Source organism: Onychostoma macrolepis, chromosome 04, assembly GCF_012432095.1.
Source record: "Onychostoma macrolepis isolate SWU-2019 chromosome 04, ASM1243209v1, whole genome shotgun sequence".
In the NCBI taxonomy this organism is placed as follows: domain Eukaryota; kingdom Metazoa; phylum Chordata; class Actinopteri; order Cypriniformes; family Cyprinidae; genus Onychostoma; species Onychostoma macrolepis.
In genome coordinates this window covers 33,312,892-33,330,206 of record NC_081158.1, presented here as the reverse complement: position 1 = coordinate 33,330,206, position 17,315 = coordinate 33,312,892, and the positions used below count along the sequence as shown (strand labels likewise).

At 35.3% G+C, this 17,315-nt stretch overlaps 1 protein-coding gene across 1 annotated transcript; it reads left to right on the top strand.

Moving 5' to 3' along the window:
• The first annotated feature begins 13 nt into the window (after positions 1–13).
• Positions 14–17,019, top strand: bcap29 (B cell receptor associated protein 29). The gene is given in 12 exon segments (XM_058772088.1): positions 14–327; positions 426–547; positions 1,244–1,361; positions 1,721–1,843; positions 2,673–2,903; positions 11,571–11,672; positions 11,746–11,846; positions 12,575–12,722; positions 12,804–12,939; positions 13,822–13,921; positions 14,007–14,107; positions 14,912–17,019. Coding segments are annotated over 12 exon segments (1,425 nt in total). The 5' UTR covers positions 14–220; the 3' UTR covers positions 14,948–17,019.
• Positions 17,020–17,315: the final 296 nt, after the last annotated feature.

Here is a 17,315-nt window from a genome sequence, read left to right as displayed (position 1 = left end):
AAGGTTAAACACACCCACCAACACTGAGACACGGAAGTGAGAATTGCTAGTACGCATGTGAAGCTCATGAAGCTGGTTGTATCCACGCGTGTTTTACTCTAATGTTTACTCTTCAGAACTCGGTTTTTAACGAAATACATGCGCCTTGTTTGTAATAAAAATGGAATATATTTTAATACGGAATTTAATATTGAGTATTTGAACCGCGCGACTGGAAATCATGACAGAGGTCCACAGTAAGATCCCGGTGGACAGTGGGAATATCATGGAGCTGTTTAACAGGGGAAGGCCAGTCAGAGTGTGTGCACCCATGGTCCGCTACTCGAAGTAAGAGACACAACACTGAATGGATTACTGTAATGTAGGCGGATGTTGTATGTGTTGTTCTGAATGGTTTTCTGTGTTGTTTATTCTTGCTGCTTCAGGTTGGCTTTCAGATGTTTGGTGAGGAGATATGACTGTGATGTGTGTTTCACCCCAATGATCATTGCAGCTGATTTCATGCGCTCTGCAAAAGCTAGAGACAGTGAATTCACCACCAATAAGAGTAAGCTTTTTCTTCTAGTTGTCCTCTAAGCCAGTGGTTCTCAAATGGTTTTACTTTATTTTACATCGTACATCAAAATTGTCGTGAAGAATGTTTTTATTTTTGTTTGTGTGCATTTCTTTTTTTTCCCATGCTGGGTTTATTACAGTATTACAGTGTGGCATTGTTTAAATAGGAAAATGTATAATTTTGGTAATGCATAAAAATTATTATTAACTATATAATCAAGTAGAATCTATGCTAAAATAACAAAGTTTGAGCATGCAAAGTATTTATTTAATTTTGCATTATTATATGCATGTATTTTCCCTGCTATCTGCAACAAGACTGATTATTTCAGCTAAAAAAACTCTGCTCTAGGTGTGGTGAAAGTAGACAAATGTAAATCTAACAGACCTAGCTGAACCACTGCAATATTAGTGAACCTTTTGAAATATAATTTGTTTTACACACACACACACACACACAGCCAGCATGCTGCACAGTATTAACTTTTTCAGTGATTTTCCATAATCATTTCCAGACAGGAATACATTTAATTGTCCGAATATTTTATTGGTGTAAAATTTCCTCAAATTTGTTATTGGGGAAATTATCCTGTTTTCTCATAAACTCATATTTGACCTCAGTGAGACTACTTTTCATTTGCACAGCTTTCTGCTCAATAATTACAAATGACATTTGTTTGCCTCTTAGCTGACCGACCCTTGATCGTCCAGTTTGCTGCGAAGGATGCGCAGACGCTGGCAGATGCGGCGTGTGTGGTTTCCCCTTTCTCAGATGGGGTGGATTTGAACTGCGGCTGTCCACAAAGGTAATGCTAATATTCAGAGTATGTTTAAATGACAGCTAATGACAGTTGACACAAGATTTTTAAAGCAGTGTGGGATGCGGGTTGATTTTCTCAACATATATGTCAAAAAATTGTTGTGCAGGGCCAAATTCCAGTCAGAATTGAATGCAAAATGTGGATTTAACTGTGTTAAATGGAGACAAGGGCACTAAACTTAAATTGTAATCAAATTACCTCAACTAATTAATAAACAAACACAGTAGAGGTGAAACAATGTCCGATTTTGTAATCGACAGGTGGTTTAATTCTATTGAAGTTTGAATGTTTTCTGCACAGATTGCATTTGTAGCATCCGCAAATTTCTCTGGTTTTTGTTGCAGGTGGGCCGTGTCTGAAGGCTATGGTGCGTGTCTGATTAACAAACCTGAGCTAGTCAAAGACATGGTTCGACATGTCCGAAACCAAATCGACAATCCCAACTATGCAGTATCCATTAAAATAAGGTGAGCATATGATTTCTTGACTTTAAAATGTGCTCATGACGAGGAGTATTCAGGGTTGCAGTGCACTTACAAGTGAAGTCAAAGTGACACAACATTACAGAGATTTACAAGCAGAAAATATGAAGCTTGTATTTTTGTTAGAAAACTTTAAGTGCAAAAAATGTGTTATTTAATTAAGTTAAGTTGTTGAATTTGTTGGACAATTGGACTATCAATAAATTCATGTGAATAAAATAAATGTGTTTTAAACACTGTTTAAAGATGTCGTCACAGACGACAAATGTGTGTGTGTGTGTATATCTATATTTATGTATATGTGTGTATAAAACATTTCAAATGCCTTTTTTTTTTTTTTTTTTTCTTCACACAAATTGTTGTCCAACTCTTTATATAAAGTTGGATATAAATAAATAGATGGAAATATAAAGTATGTCCATTTGTACAGTATATTTACCAATATTCAGGATAATTATTTATTTATCATTTTATTCATATTAATGATATATCTGTTGTTATATTATTGTGTTTTCTGCTCCCTGTGTAATACATGTTTTTTTTGTTTTTTGTAATGCTTAATGCTTGTTATCTTAAGTGCAGTATTTTTCAGTGGATGTCAATATTCTTGATGTTTATAGAGTTTCAATTGTTTTTTTCTACTTATTTCACTTAGTCTGCTTAAGTTTTTTCTTATTTGTTTTAATTTTTTCTTAAGTCTTTTATTATTTTAATCACATAAAGTGATACATATACATTATGATATTCTGTAAAGCTGCTTTGAAATGTATATAATGAAAAGCACTATATATAAATAAATGTGACTTGTCCTCAGAATTCACAAGGACATCAGGAAGACGGTGGATCTCTGTCAGAAGGTGGAGGCAGCAGGAGTCTCGTGGATCACAGTTCACGGTCGTACAGCTGACGAGAGGCACCAGTCCGTTCACTACGACGCCATTAAGACCATCAAAGACAGTCTGTCCATCCCGGTCATCGCTAACGGTGACATCAAGAGCATGCAGGACGTGGAGGCCATCTATGAGCTCACAGGGGTGGATGGTGCGTGTCATTTAATCGGCATCTGATTTTGTTTCTCTTGTTGTATATGCTGTTTTTGTGTCTGATATTTTTGGACTTCTGCAGGTGTGATGGCCGCTCGGGGGTTGCTGGCCAATCCTGCCATGTTTGCCGGGTACGAGGAGACGCCGCTGCAGTGCGTGAGGGACTGGGTGGACATCGCTGTGGAACACGGGACCCCGTTCACCTGTTTCCATCATCACCTGATTTACATGCTGGAGCGCATCACCTCTCAGCCCGAGAGGAGAGCGTTCAATAATTTATCCAGTACGTCTGCCGTCATTGACTTCCTTCACAGTACATACAGCTCCACGTAGTTGTTTTTAATGAATGCATTGTTTTATAAGTTGTAATAAAGGCACAAATAAATAAAAAAAACATCTGAATATGTATGCTGTTTTATGCTGAAAAATTTATATCATTGGAAAAAGACGAATTCATTTAAAAATAAATATTAAATAGTTTCTTACAAGGGTCAAATCATGCATTTCTATAAATATCAAATATATATTTTATATACAAATAATAATATTTTTTTTGTAATGTGTAAAAATTATGTAATTTAATTTATGTAATTATTTATGTAAAAATAATATTTTTTAAATAATAATATTCTATTTTTTCAAATAATAATATTTGAACCTCTTTTACCTAACATATTTACTTGAAGCACTCCCCAGATTTTCAAATAAATATTTTAATAATGAACTATCACATTTGCATGTTCATGGGTCAGTGATCACATGGCATGCAGGTAAACTAATAAAATATTTCATTTTTTTTAGTGAGTTATTTTAAAATGATTTATTTTAATTTGACATTAATTATTAGCTTTTCATTAAACTCATAAACCCTCAGCTGTTCCTTCACAAACCCCAGTTTGGGAAACCTTGACATAATGTAATGTTCAATGCACTTCATGTTGTTAATAGCAACGAATGGAATATATTTTCTTACTCTTTGTATTTTTATATCAATATGGTAAAAGATTATCCTATTTAAATTAATTTCATAAACGAGTTAGATCAAAAGTAATCAAAAAGTAGTCAAAAGTATATATATATATTTGTAAGTAATCTATCCAGATAGAATATATATACATATAGACACATCTACAGATATGTGATCATTAGCCAATGTAAGAAACCCATGAACATGCAAATGTGAAAAACAATATTAATAAATGCTAATGTAACAGACCAAAAACAACCCTGAGTTCAATGCGATCTCTGTGGTACAGAGGATAATTGTTCACCTTTGGGTATAAAATTACTAGTTCAAATCAAGCAAGTGTTAAAGTTTCTTGTATCATTTCCAGTCAAGCACAAAGTCTGCAAACACTTGGAAAGACAGTAAACCAATCATTTGCGCTGAAATCCAGTAGTACAGTGGTTAAACACACATAGTAATCATAAAATCGCAACAAAGACATGAGATCAACTCCTAAGGTGAAGTGATTGTCTTTTACTCAGCCTGAACTTATGGTAAAGTAATTACAAAATCTAAGAGATCACAAACAAACATAATAATAGAACGGGCTCAGTGGTTAAAGACTTCAATCTCTAACATGAAAGTCCAAGAACAAATCCTGCAAGTAATAAAGTTACATGTGTTTATTATATATATATATATATATATATATATATATATATAAGATAGATTTAAACAACCTGTTTTTTATGTCTATGTTAATGCCCTTTTTGGATGTGAAATAGTACCAGCACTTCACTGTTGGTTTGCTGTTTTCTTCAATATAGTTTTATTATTTAGTCTATTGCATGCAAGGCTCTTGATGGCTCCAACCCAAATCAAGTGCAAGCTTTTGAATTGAGTCTGAAACACATTAGGCCTGCATTCAAGAGCTCGGCTGGTAGCTGACAGGTGAAGCACACTCTAAATGTCACTAAACCGCACATATTTCAGCTCGGCTGCAAACGAAACCAACACACCGTGGATAAAACGCTGGAATTGAGTGTCGTGCGACTCACCTGTAAGTAACTTTGTTCACTATGTGAACTTCTCTTGTCTTATACGTACTATATAACAGTAGTTATGTTTCATAGTGTCAGTTTATTTGTGCGTATTTAAGATATTTCATAGCAGAGCACCTTTGTCAGTTTATTTAGATTGATGTAATGATGGATTGGATGCGTTGCATTTCATGCGTCTCACTACAGAGGTAACACACTTGGACCAAAAACCTCAAAATCATAAATGTTGATGAGGTCTTTAGCTTAACAGCACATTGTTTAAAAGATGTTTGTTACTGGACAGCTAGCCATGTGTTCAGATGCAGTCTCTGTTGATGCTGTAGTATAACTCTGTCTCGTTAGACACTTTGTCCTTGTTTTTTCTTCACTAAATCTATAATTCAGTGATATAGCGATTCTAGACAGTGGATAAACAAGTTAATGCAATTTGTGTTTAAACATATTTTTGTACATGTATACATACATTTATTTAGTTAAAACGTCTAAACTCTGGAGAAAAGTGCCATGAACCAAAATATTATATGTGACCCTGGACCACAAAACCAGTCATAAGTGTCAATTTTTCGAAATTGAGATGTCTACATCATCTGAAAGCTGAATAAGCTTTCCATTGATGTATGTTATGTTAGTATCAGACAATATTTGGCTGAGATACAACTATTTGAAAATCTGGAATCTGAGGGTGCAAAAAAAATCAAAATACTGAGAAAATCACCTTTAAAGTTGTCCAAATGAAGTTCTTAGCAATGCATATTACTGATCAAAAAATAAGTTTTAATACATTTACAGTAGAAAATTCACTAAATATCTTCATGGAACATGATCTTTACTTAATATCCTAATGATTTTTGGCATAAAAGAAAAATGCATAATTTTGACCCATACAGTGTATTTTTGGCTATTGCTACAAATATACCCCAGCGACTTAAGACTGGTTTTGTGGTCCAGGGTCACATATTTGCTATAGCATTACTGAAGTATAATATACTCTGCAATATTTTACATTTATAAACTCTTATTTAGACTAACTTTTCTTCCATTCTGATTTTTTAAATAAGCACCGTGTCTTATAATAATATCTGTATGTTTGTGTTGTCTCTCCAGAGTAAGGGATGTGTTGTGGACAGACAGTGAGTGTAATGATACTCATCTGCTCGTGGACAGGTGATGTATCTCAAGTGTGAATGTGTTCTAGTGCACTAGACATTTTCTTTTTGAGGGGCTTTCCTTTGAAGAGCAAATGATGGTAACTTAAGTAGGTGGGGGGAAGGCACATGGGATGAACATTTTTATAGCGTTTTTAGTTTTTTTTCCCAGTCTGTCCAAAAGCATAACCACTGCTGGTCGTGGATCCAAACCAGGGTGTCAAACTCAGTTCCTGGAGGGCCGGAGCCCTGCAGAGTTTAGATGCAACCCTGCTTAAACACACCTGATCCAGGCTTATTTGAAAACTAGATGGTTTGTGTCTTGGAACAAGAGCCTGCAGGGCTGCAGCCCTCCAGGAACTGAGTTTGACACCCCTGATCCAGACAGAGACCACACTGTTTTATCTCTTCTTCAGGTGCACCTTCACACACCCTCCAGCATTCACTCATAATGCAGAGACCCTGGGATCAAACCAGCAACCTCTGAACCCATGAGGCAGCTCTCTTACCTGCGAGCCACAGGTCTCTTGTTGAGTCACATGAAGGAACTTGTATTTGACTCTTTACCTGTGTGTGAGCTGTATTTTTCCGATAACGCAGTTAAAGCGTGTGGGATTTGAACCCGTGTCTCCATCACAGCCTTGTTTTCAGAACCGTGTGTTTATCCACTGGACCATCATGGATTTCACATTAACGTTTGACATTTGAGTGGTTTTGTTGGATGAGATGAGATTTAACTGTTTTAAAGTAAACAACAGTGGGATTTAATGAGAAAGAGAATGAGCTTTATTGCCAGGTGTGTTTACACATTCGAGGAATTTGTTATAGTGTCAGAAGCTCCACAGAATGACAGCGACCGGACAGGACACAGATAATAAAAAGAATAATACACAAATATACAAAATAGCAAAAACACAATATATAATATAGACAATTATGTATGTACAGGTATGATATGTGCAAATTTGAAATGTAAATAAGTATGTGTGTGTGTTAAACTCACATCTTCATGATTAAAACACAACGCTTGAGCTCTGCGCCACTGAGTCTGTGGAGATTTTAAACAGGGTTTTATTGAGAGATTTGTGTTAAATGATACATAACTTTGTCTGTTGTGGGATTTTAGACTAATCAAAAGGTGGTGATTGTAGGATTTGAACACATCTTTGTGATTGAAAGTCATGTGTTTAACTACTGCGCCTCGTATAAACTTGTCTTGTTTGTTGTTTAAACCTCGTAAGCACAAACAATTATCTCTGTACGACAGAGATTGGGATGATTGCTGATGACACAACAGTGGTAGGTCTCATCAGCAACAGCGATGAAACGCACTACAGAGAGGAAGTGGCACAGCTGGCTGAATGGTGTGGTGCTAACAACCTGTCCCTCAATGTGGGTAAGACAAAAGAGGTTGTGATGGACTTCAGGAGAAACTCTGCTGACCACCCCCCACTGACCATCGACGGCTCAACCGTGGAGAGAGTCGGTAGCACCAAATTCCTGGGGGTGCATCACAAAGGATCTCACCTGGACCACCAACGTCACGTCACTCAACAAGAAGGGACAACAGCGCCTCTACTTTCTCCGTCGGCTGAAAAGGGCAAGTCTCCCTCCACCCATCCTCACCACCTTTTACAGGGGTACCATTGAGAGTGTGCTGACCAGCTGCATCACTGTCTGGTACGGGAACTGCAGTGCTGCTGACCGCAAGACCCTACAACGGACAGTGAACACTGCCGCAAAGATCATCGGTGCCCCTCTTCCCTCCATCCTGGACATTTTCCTTGCACGATGCTCCAGCAAGGCCTCGTGAAGGACCCCACACACCCCTCCCACAACCTCTTCCAGCTCCTGCCATCAGGAAAAAGGTACCGGAGTATCAAAGCTCGTTCTGTCAGATTGCTGAACAGCTTCTTTCCCCAAGCTGTGAGAGCTCTTAACTCCAATCTCTCTGTCCCCGCTCTGAAACCATGAACACCTCAGCCCCTCAACTCATAAATAACTATTGACAATTTTCCTAAGTGCAATTCTGAGTGTGCTACACACAGGTGAGTGGGCTATACAAACCACCTGTAGTAACGCACTCGTCCCACTGTATGCACACTAGACACTTTCTATAAACACTCCCTGCAACAAAGACTCAATAAGATAATATATGTTTACTTGAACATTGCACTACAAAATCTTTTTGCACTATGTGCTGCTTCCCACAAATCTCTCTTCTGCACAATTTCAAGTACAAATATCTCTTTTGCACAATTTCATGTACAGTATTTATGTAAAGTTCTTGTACAGTCTCAGTTTGTGTATGTGTAGTCAACTAGGTATAGTAGTTATAGTATTTATAGTATATGTATAGTCAGATGGTTAAACTGTTGTATAGCTCTATTGTTTTTCCTATATTTGCATTGTTGTATGTTTATCTCATGTTTAACAAGTATGTAGCACCGTGGTCCTGCGAGACACGACATTTCGTTCCACTATATGTCCACACATGTTGCAGAATGACAATAAAGCTCAACTTGACTTGATGAACTCAGAGTTGCTCTTGATCTTTTATATTATTCTCTCTCCCTTTTTTATAGTTGAAATGACTTTGTCTTTTAAATAATAAAATATGCAGTTTAATTGATAATCACTGGCAAATATTTTTAATTTAAGAGAAAAGATTTTCTGGATGAATAATTTTGATGTGGACATACTTTATTTAAAACACACCACTGCTCAAGTAAATTATCAGAGCCTTTTGAGGATTCTTGCAAATCTACATAAACTGAAATCAAGTTTAATAACTTTAATGCACTATGCTTCTCCACGAGGGTGAGATCAGAAGAACATACCCATAATGCATTGCAATGTGAACAGCCGATCAAAACTAATCAAGAGCTTTACATTTGATCTTTTCTAATGTTTTTTTTTTTTTTTTAAACGAATACATTTTAAAGTAAAAAAAAAAAAAAGGAGCTATAAATTTATTTGTTAAAAGGACAAATAATCTAAAACATTCTACGGTGCTTTTTATGAACTGCACAATTATAAATCGATATGATGCACTGCAGTATGAACAGCCAATCACAACTATTTACACTGTCCTCTCTTCTGTTCAAAGTAAATAGATAAATGATGAATAGACCTAAATGTATTTGTAAAAAAAAAAAAAAAAAAAAATTGATTTTGTGAATAACACCACAGCAAATCGAGTCTGATGACTTTAAATGTGTTCTCTGCGCCCTCCTGTGGTGATTTCTGTGAATTACACTACTGCAAATAAATTTAAGTTTGAAGAAACTTAATTTGGCATGATTGTTTTAAATACAATATTGATATATAAATCAAGTTTAATGAAAAAAACTGGTTGCGCCCTCCTGTGGTGATTTTGGTTAAGTACATCCCTTTTAATCGAAGTTTAATGAATTTAAACCTGTTGTTTGGTTTTTGTGAATTGCATTATTGCAAATTGAGTAAAATAAGCTTAATTGCTTTTTGTGAATTACAGCGCTCAGTCTAATGAACTTAAATTGGTTTCGCCCTCCTGTGGTGGTTTTTGTGAATTACAGCGCTGTATACTGAGTCATTTTAAGGAAATATGTTCAAATTCGGTACAGTTTTTAACTGAATGAACACAGAGACCTGAATACTAGGCACATGATACACAATGACGGTGACAATCAGTGAATAGTGTTTGAGTATGAACGGGTATCAACTCCAGATGACACAAAACAGCAAGCTACTTAAGTAACCACAAAACAGCCTAAATACATCTCGAAAACAGCAAAAAAAAAAAAAAATTACCTTATTAATTATTCATTTTTTGCCCCCTCAGATTCCAGATTTTCAAATAGTTGTATCTCAGTCAAATATTGTCCGATCATAACAAACCATACAACAATGGAAAGCTTATTCATTCAGCTTTCAGATGATGTAGAAACCTCAATTTTCAAAAATTGACACTTAAGACTGGTTTTGTCGTCCAGGGTCACATATGGGTGTGAAAGGAAATGAGGAGGCTGATCATCTGCTAAACAGGCATTAAATCATTCACAAATAGACATTGAAGTGGCGTTAAGTAAAACAGAGATAAAAGCGATAATAGCGAAAGAAGTAGCCTACGGGAAATATGGCAGAATGAATGGAAAGAAGGAACAAAAGGTAGACATTTATACTGCATACAAGAAAAAGTTGGTTCAGAGAGAAGATGATTTGGAAACAGGACGTTTTAATAGCAAGAATGCGTATTGGACATTGTTTATTAAATCTCAGAATAGGAAAATATGAGAATGGAAATTGTGACAAATGTGGGTTAAGATGTACTGATAAAATGTGAGGCTTATGAAAGAGAACGTCTCCAACTAAGTCAAGCTTTAAGATATTTGGAAATAAATGATATGTCAATCCAGGTTTTGTTAGGTGATGGACATAAACAATCAAGAATATATCATGAATTAGTTGTTTATTTAATAAAGGAAACAGGGTTGATTAATAGGATTTAGGATACCGGGTTATTTCTTGGGAAATAATTTTTTTAATTTTTTATTAATAGGTAGCTCTTGTTTCTAAACTTCCTGTTCATTGTACGCTTCACACTCCATTCCAGTAGGTGGCGGGAATGCACCTCTTAAGTTGTTTGTCAACCGCCATTAAATCCTAAAAGAAGAAGAAGAAGAAGAAGAAGAAGAAGAAGAGATCGGCAGGCGCAACATGCAAAGTGCGCTTGAATTTAATGTGTTATGTGATGTAGAGTGTGAATTAAAATTGAGTGTAATCTCAGTCTTTATTTGTAAATCTCCCAGTTATGAATGCCTTTCTGTGTTATTGTTCAAAGCATTGAATAAAAAAATAATAATAACAAAAAAAACAACAACAAAAAAAACATGCAAAGTGCGCGGTGTAATGACGTCACTCGCGCGAGACTGCAGTGTTGTGTCTGCGCGTCGCGTTCAGTTTAGTTTAGTTTTCCAGAGCTGTGTGCTTCGTCCGAAATTTCCCTGGAGGTTTTCTTCATTCGCAGGTGAGATGTAAACATACCGCTTTTCTGCTTCTGTGGATGGTGGCCTGATATCTAGTTTATCTGCGTTTGAGTTTTGTGTGGACTTGCTGTATGTTCATTTCCTGTTTGATCACATCTTATCCTTCAAGTTATTCATTTACACTTAATATTCAGTATAATTCAACACTTGTGCATTTTTACTACATGAACATGGTTATATGAAATCTGCACTGCTGTCTGATGATTGCACTATACTTCTAAATACCGTTATTATATGTTTTGTGTGGTAAACATGATATGCGCTTCCGGTTAATGAACATTGTGTCAAAGTGTGATGCAGGTGAAATGTCATTGAACAAGACCTTTGCTCCAGACATAATGCCATAAGTAGATTATCTGAGAGTAATAACAGCTTTGATTAGTAGATTGTTTTTTTCTTTCTTTTCAATCTGGTGCATCATTACCTAAACGTACAAGTATATAAAAGACTAACACATTTGTGTTTCTTTATTACTTCTTTTGTCATACAGCTGATACAAAATGACGTTGCAGTGGACTGCGGTTGCATCTTTCTTGTATGCGGAGATTGGTGTTCTCGTCATCTTATGTCTGCCTTTCATCTCCGCTCAGAGGTAAAATGTTCCCTTGTAATTCACTTGTTTGTTGTTGTTGTCCACTTGCTCTTACTGATGTCCATGTTTGCAGATGGCAGAGTATTTTCAAATGGAGCATCTGGAACCGTCTTTCCCAGTTCTGGAACAAGGGCTTTCTCACCATGATAATAATCCTAATCGTTCTCTTTCTTGGTATGCCATTTTCTAGATTTATTGCCTTGTCTTAAAGGAATAGTTCACCCAAAACTGAAAATTTGCTGTTGATTTACTCACCTTCAGGCCATCCAAGATGTAGTTGAGTTTGTTTCTTCATCAGATTTGGAGCATTACATCACTGGCTCAGCAATGGATCCTCTGCAGTGAATGGGTGCCGTCAGAACGAGAGTCGAAACAGCTGATAAAAACATCACAATAAACAGTCCATCAGTTAACATCATCTGGCCAAATATGAGTCCATAATCCACAATAATGCTTCCTCCAGTGAAAAAAGTCCATCTCCATTTTTTAGAGTTGTTTTGGACTGCTTTGGCTTGCAAACAGCACTTGATCTGTGCAGATTTCTCTCCTGATTCAGATTACTTTTTATGGATAGAGGATTTATACTTTAGTCAAAAACAAGATTCTGAAGTTAAAACACCTTAATGATGGATTTGTTTCTTACAAACACACATCTTTTGGCTTCTCAAGATGTTAACTGTTGGACTGGAGTGGTGTGGATTATTGTGATGTTTTTATCAGCTGTTTGGACTCTCATTCTGACGGTACCCATTCAATGCAGAGCATCCATTGGTGAGCAAGTGATGGAATGCTACATTTATCCAAATCGGATGAAGAAACAAACTCATCTGTATCTTGGATGACCTGAGGGTGGATAAATTTACATTAGAAATGACCCAAGTGTGTGTTGTAACCTGCTGCAGATGCCCTGCGGGAGGTGAGGAAGTACTCGAATTCTGACCAGAGCAAAGACTCCAAACTGCATCCCAACATGTTCGACCACATGCACATGAAGCTCTTCCGAGCCCAGAGGAACCTCTACATCTCTGGTTTCTCACTCTTCCTGTGGCTGTACGCATTAATTGTCATCAAAGACATCGCCCGTTGGCAGGGTGTCTTGTGATATTGAACTCTGGTGCTGTTTTCTCACAGTGTCATGAGGAGAGTCGTCACTCTGATTAACCAGCTGGCCACGGCTATGGGCACCAGCGCTGCTCTGCAGACTCAGGCTGAAAGCGCCAACAAAGCTGCCAAGAAATACATGGAGGACAATGAGATGCTCAAACAGGTCAAAAGCCTTAAAAAGCTGGAATCCCATGAAACCTGCACCACATTTCACACTGAAATCAAAAGGCTGATCTATAGAAATATTTTTTTTCAATTAAGAATTTAACTGTGACGTAAAAATGTTTTTGCATCATTTTGATCAAAGAAACCTGTAACACATTTCACCCCAAAATTAAGGGACAGATTTATAGAAATTACATTTTCAATTAATGTTTTCATGAAGATAATGCAAAAAACATTTTTATTTTTATACATAAGATAACAATTTTTTCTTTCGATTTTTGGTTGAAATATGACCTAAATCATATTTTCAATTTGTCATGAAAATAATGCAAAAAAGTTTGTATTTACATGAAAGCTGCACCAAATTTCACCCCAAATAACAAATGATATTTTTAATGAAGCATTTCATTTTTATGAAAAGAATGCAAAAAGTTTTCATATTATATATATTTTTTTCTTTTGGGGTGAAATATGACCTGGACATTCACTTTTTACAGTAGTTAATTATCAAGTGATAAACATGGATGAGAAGGAATAAAAGTATTATTTTCAATTAAGAATTTAATTGTCATGATATAATTGTTAAATAATTTTTACTTCAATGAAACCTGCACCACATTTTACCCAAAAATCAAAAGACAAAAATAAAGAAAAACATTTTCAATTAATGTCATGAAAATAATACAAAATGTGTTTATTTTTTGCCAAAAAAAAAAAAAAAAAAAATTTAGATTTTCAGGTAAAATACAACTTGATAAATATAAATATCAAAGTTATAATCCTGGTTGAGGAGGAATAGAAGGAATTATTGTAGTGTTTGAGGAACTGGTGTCCATAAAGTCCCTTTAGTAATAGAACAACAAACTGTTGTCATCCTCAGGCACTTACAGACAGTAAAGCAGAAGGAGGGAAGACACAAGATCCAGAGGAGAACAAACCGCTGAAGAGCCTGACGGAGGAGCTCAAGAGCAGCAAAGATGGTGAGCACAAGCCCGACAGACACTCCACACTCGTTCTGCTTCACAATTACAAACAAATGATCTACGGCTGTTTGTTTTTCTGTAGCTCTGAAAAAATCAAATTCAGATTTGGATGCCATGAAGAAACAAGTTGAAGGACTGACCAAAGAATATGATCGTCTCCTTCAAGAGCACCAGGAGCTTCAGGTAACACTCGCCTGAATTTCAAACCAACCGTATGATATTATACATTTGCTTAGAAAATAGCAGTTATTGTCATTAATTAAATAAATAAAAAGTAACTGAAAAATAACCCTTTTCTTTAAAGCTGAAGTACTAAAATAACTAAAACTACAAAAACCCCCTGTATAAATAAGATATAAATTACTAATACTTTCAAATTAATGTGAAAATATAACTAAATATTTAAATATAACTAACACTTAATAGACATTTACAGAAAATGACAAAAAAAACTAACTTTTAAATTCAAATGAAAACTGAAAATATAACTTTACTTAAAAACACTTCTAAAGGTGAAGTACTAAAATAAACTACGTAGACATTTAAAAAAAGCTAAACATTAAAATTAAAGTATAAATAAATCTAATGAACTGTAATATAAAAATAAATATTTTGTAAATAAAAAATCTAATAAACTTCTCAGTGATACTAAAATAGTGATAGATATCTTAAATCTATATTGTTTTGCATGTTTTAAACAAATACTGTATGACTACCATGTTTCCGATCAAAATGTTGTAATAAAATACAGTAAAAAGATTAATTATAATTTATAAAATCTAGCAGATAGAAATCAAACAGATATAAATAATTTAAATGTTAATAAATTACACATACCTATATGCTAATTAATATTTTTACAAAATGAGTAAAAAGGTTATTTGTTACAGATAAACAGTAAGAAATATGATGTGACCAAGAACAATACAAAATCACATTTACAAAATCATGCGTTTACAAATTACATAACTTTTTCTTTTTTTTTAGAATCAGCTGGACAGTGGAGACAAAAAAGACAACTAGGAAAGTGGACGCATTGGAAACCTGTACGTTATTGCACGATAATCACGATCATGCTCAGTTCCTCCCACATGCACTCACCTCGTAGCATCACATGCAAACTGTTATGAGTCCTCAGTTCATGACATCACATCCTGTCAGGTTACCCGCTCGCCACACATCTGATGTAGCAGTTTTCTGGCTTTGATCCCTCTGGTTTTGATGTTGAAGCGGTGCAGTGCTGTATTTTGAGATTGCTGCATAATGCGGCTGTCTGCGAATAGAGTGACTGAAACCCGACACTCATGGATGTGTTTACAGGAAACTGTAGGTTATTTAGACAAAAAGCCATGGGAAAGCCATGCTTTCCTTCTCCTCTGCTCGATTCTGTCCCTTGTTTTGTTTAAAAGTGCACATCAAACCAGGTTAGTCATGCAAAATCCAGAAACATGCAAACATGAGTCAACAGTAGTACGGTTGGAATACTTCCTGAAGTACATTTCCACAGCAATATTTCCATTCATATTTTCCAAAGACGACATAATGCAAGCCTATCTAAGATGACATACATTACAGGCTACGTTAGTCATTTGATCAACTTTAATTAAGAAGAATAAAAGCGTATACACTCAAACAACAGGTAAGAAGTAAACATCAAAATGAGACCATTTATTTCCGGGCTGAGCAAACAGTCTGTTAGTGAGCGGTTAGTGTGTTTGTTCTCGAGTCTGGAGAGGTAGGTCAATTACACCTGAGTTCAAATGCTCTTAGTTGTTAAACAAATGCTGAAATGTGAAACTAAGCAGATTTCACAGTTCAATAGAGATAAATGATCATTTCTTAATTTTGAGTCCATTTGAGGTAGATGGTTTTGTGCTATCGATGTTTAACATTGTTGAATCTTACAAAGCATGTCCAGGCCATACTTCACCCCATTTTGTATAAAGAAAATTAATGTATTAAGTTTTTTTTTCTTTTGCATTTTTATTATAATTTAAAAATATTTATTTCTATTAAGCACATTTTTATGGAAATTTGTTTCTGCCATGGGATGAATATCTTTAAGGTAATTGTGACTTTTATAGCTCACAATTCAGACATTTTCCCTCAAAATTGCAAGATATAAACTTGCAATTCTGAGAAAAAAAAACGTATTTTTATTTTTTAGTCCATTGCAGAAACAAAAAATTGTGAGAACAAGAACTGCAATATGTAAACTCAGAATTTCAAAGAAAATTAGAATTTTGAGTTTAAATTCTGAATTTTTATTTTTTATCTCTTCTAACATTTCATATTTCGCAATTCTGGGTTTACGTCTCGTTTTTTTCACAGAATTGCGAGAAAAACATCAGAATTAATATCTCACAATTACGATGTTTTTCTCGAATAGTCATAACATAATACATTAAAAAAAAAAAAAGTAGTCTAGATGCACTATCTTTATGCAAAATATAGCTTGTTTTTTTCTTTTTCTTTTGATTGCAGGGTTAAATCTGACCTGGACATGTTTTGATGAGATTCACTCTGTTATTAGATGAGGGCTGGCTATTTTATGTCATTGTTCGCCTATTCTAGTCACAAAATTTTACAATTAAAACTATTTAGACTTGTGTGAATATTAAAAGACTTTACTAGAAATTATCCTGCGCTGTAAGACAGAAAAAAACACGGCTAAATCTGATTTCTGTAATAAGATTATCATTTTTTTAATTTACTAAGAATAAGCCGTCACCCACCATGTGGGTGTTGAAAATCATGCTGTCAGTGCATGCGTCTATGATGCACGAGGCTACCACGCTCACTTCCTCTCCCTCAGATGCAGGAAAATTAGGAGAAAACCAAAAATGTTCTTAGTTGTCGTTGCTATGCAAGCTTCTTGTATGGTCGGCTGATTCCCTAAGGATGGAAAACGGTCTGAAATGTCGGATTGTTTATGCCTTTGCTGTATCGGTATCTTCCTGTCAAATGTGGTCGAATATGCTATTTTATGAATGCTATGTTCTTCTATTGGGTGCATAAATCACCTGTCTAAGTGCCTCGTTTACATTCTGCTGTGATTGTATATGCCATTTTCACGATTAAAGCGAGAAACGCTACTGATTGTGGATCTCTCTCGAAATGTAGTAAATCATTCATTTTATTTTTAAAAGAACGCATCTAATATTTCACATAAATGCATTTTTTTTACACATCACTTTGAAGTATACAAAAAACATGTCAGCAAATAAAATTCTGTACTGCCTAACGTAAAAGCAAGTAATAAATGCCACTCGTTTTATTTGCTTTACAAGTCACAAATAAAAACCCTTCGCTCGGTTGTTACTGGTAAAAGTCAGTTGCCCCGAAATGAACCAATCTTGCCATGGACAAAGGAACATTTTCGCCAGCTGAA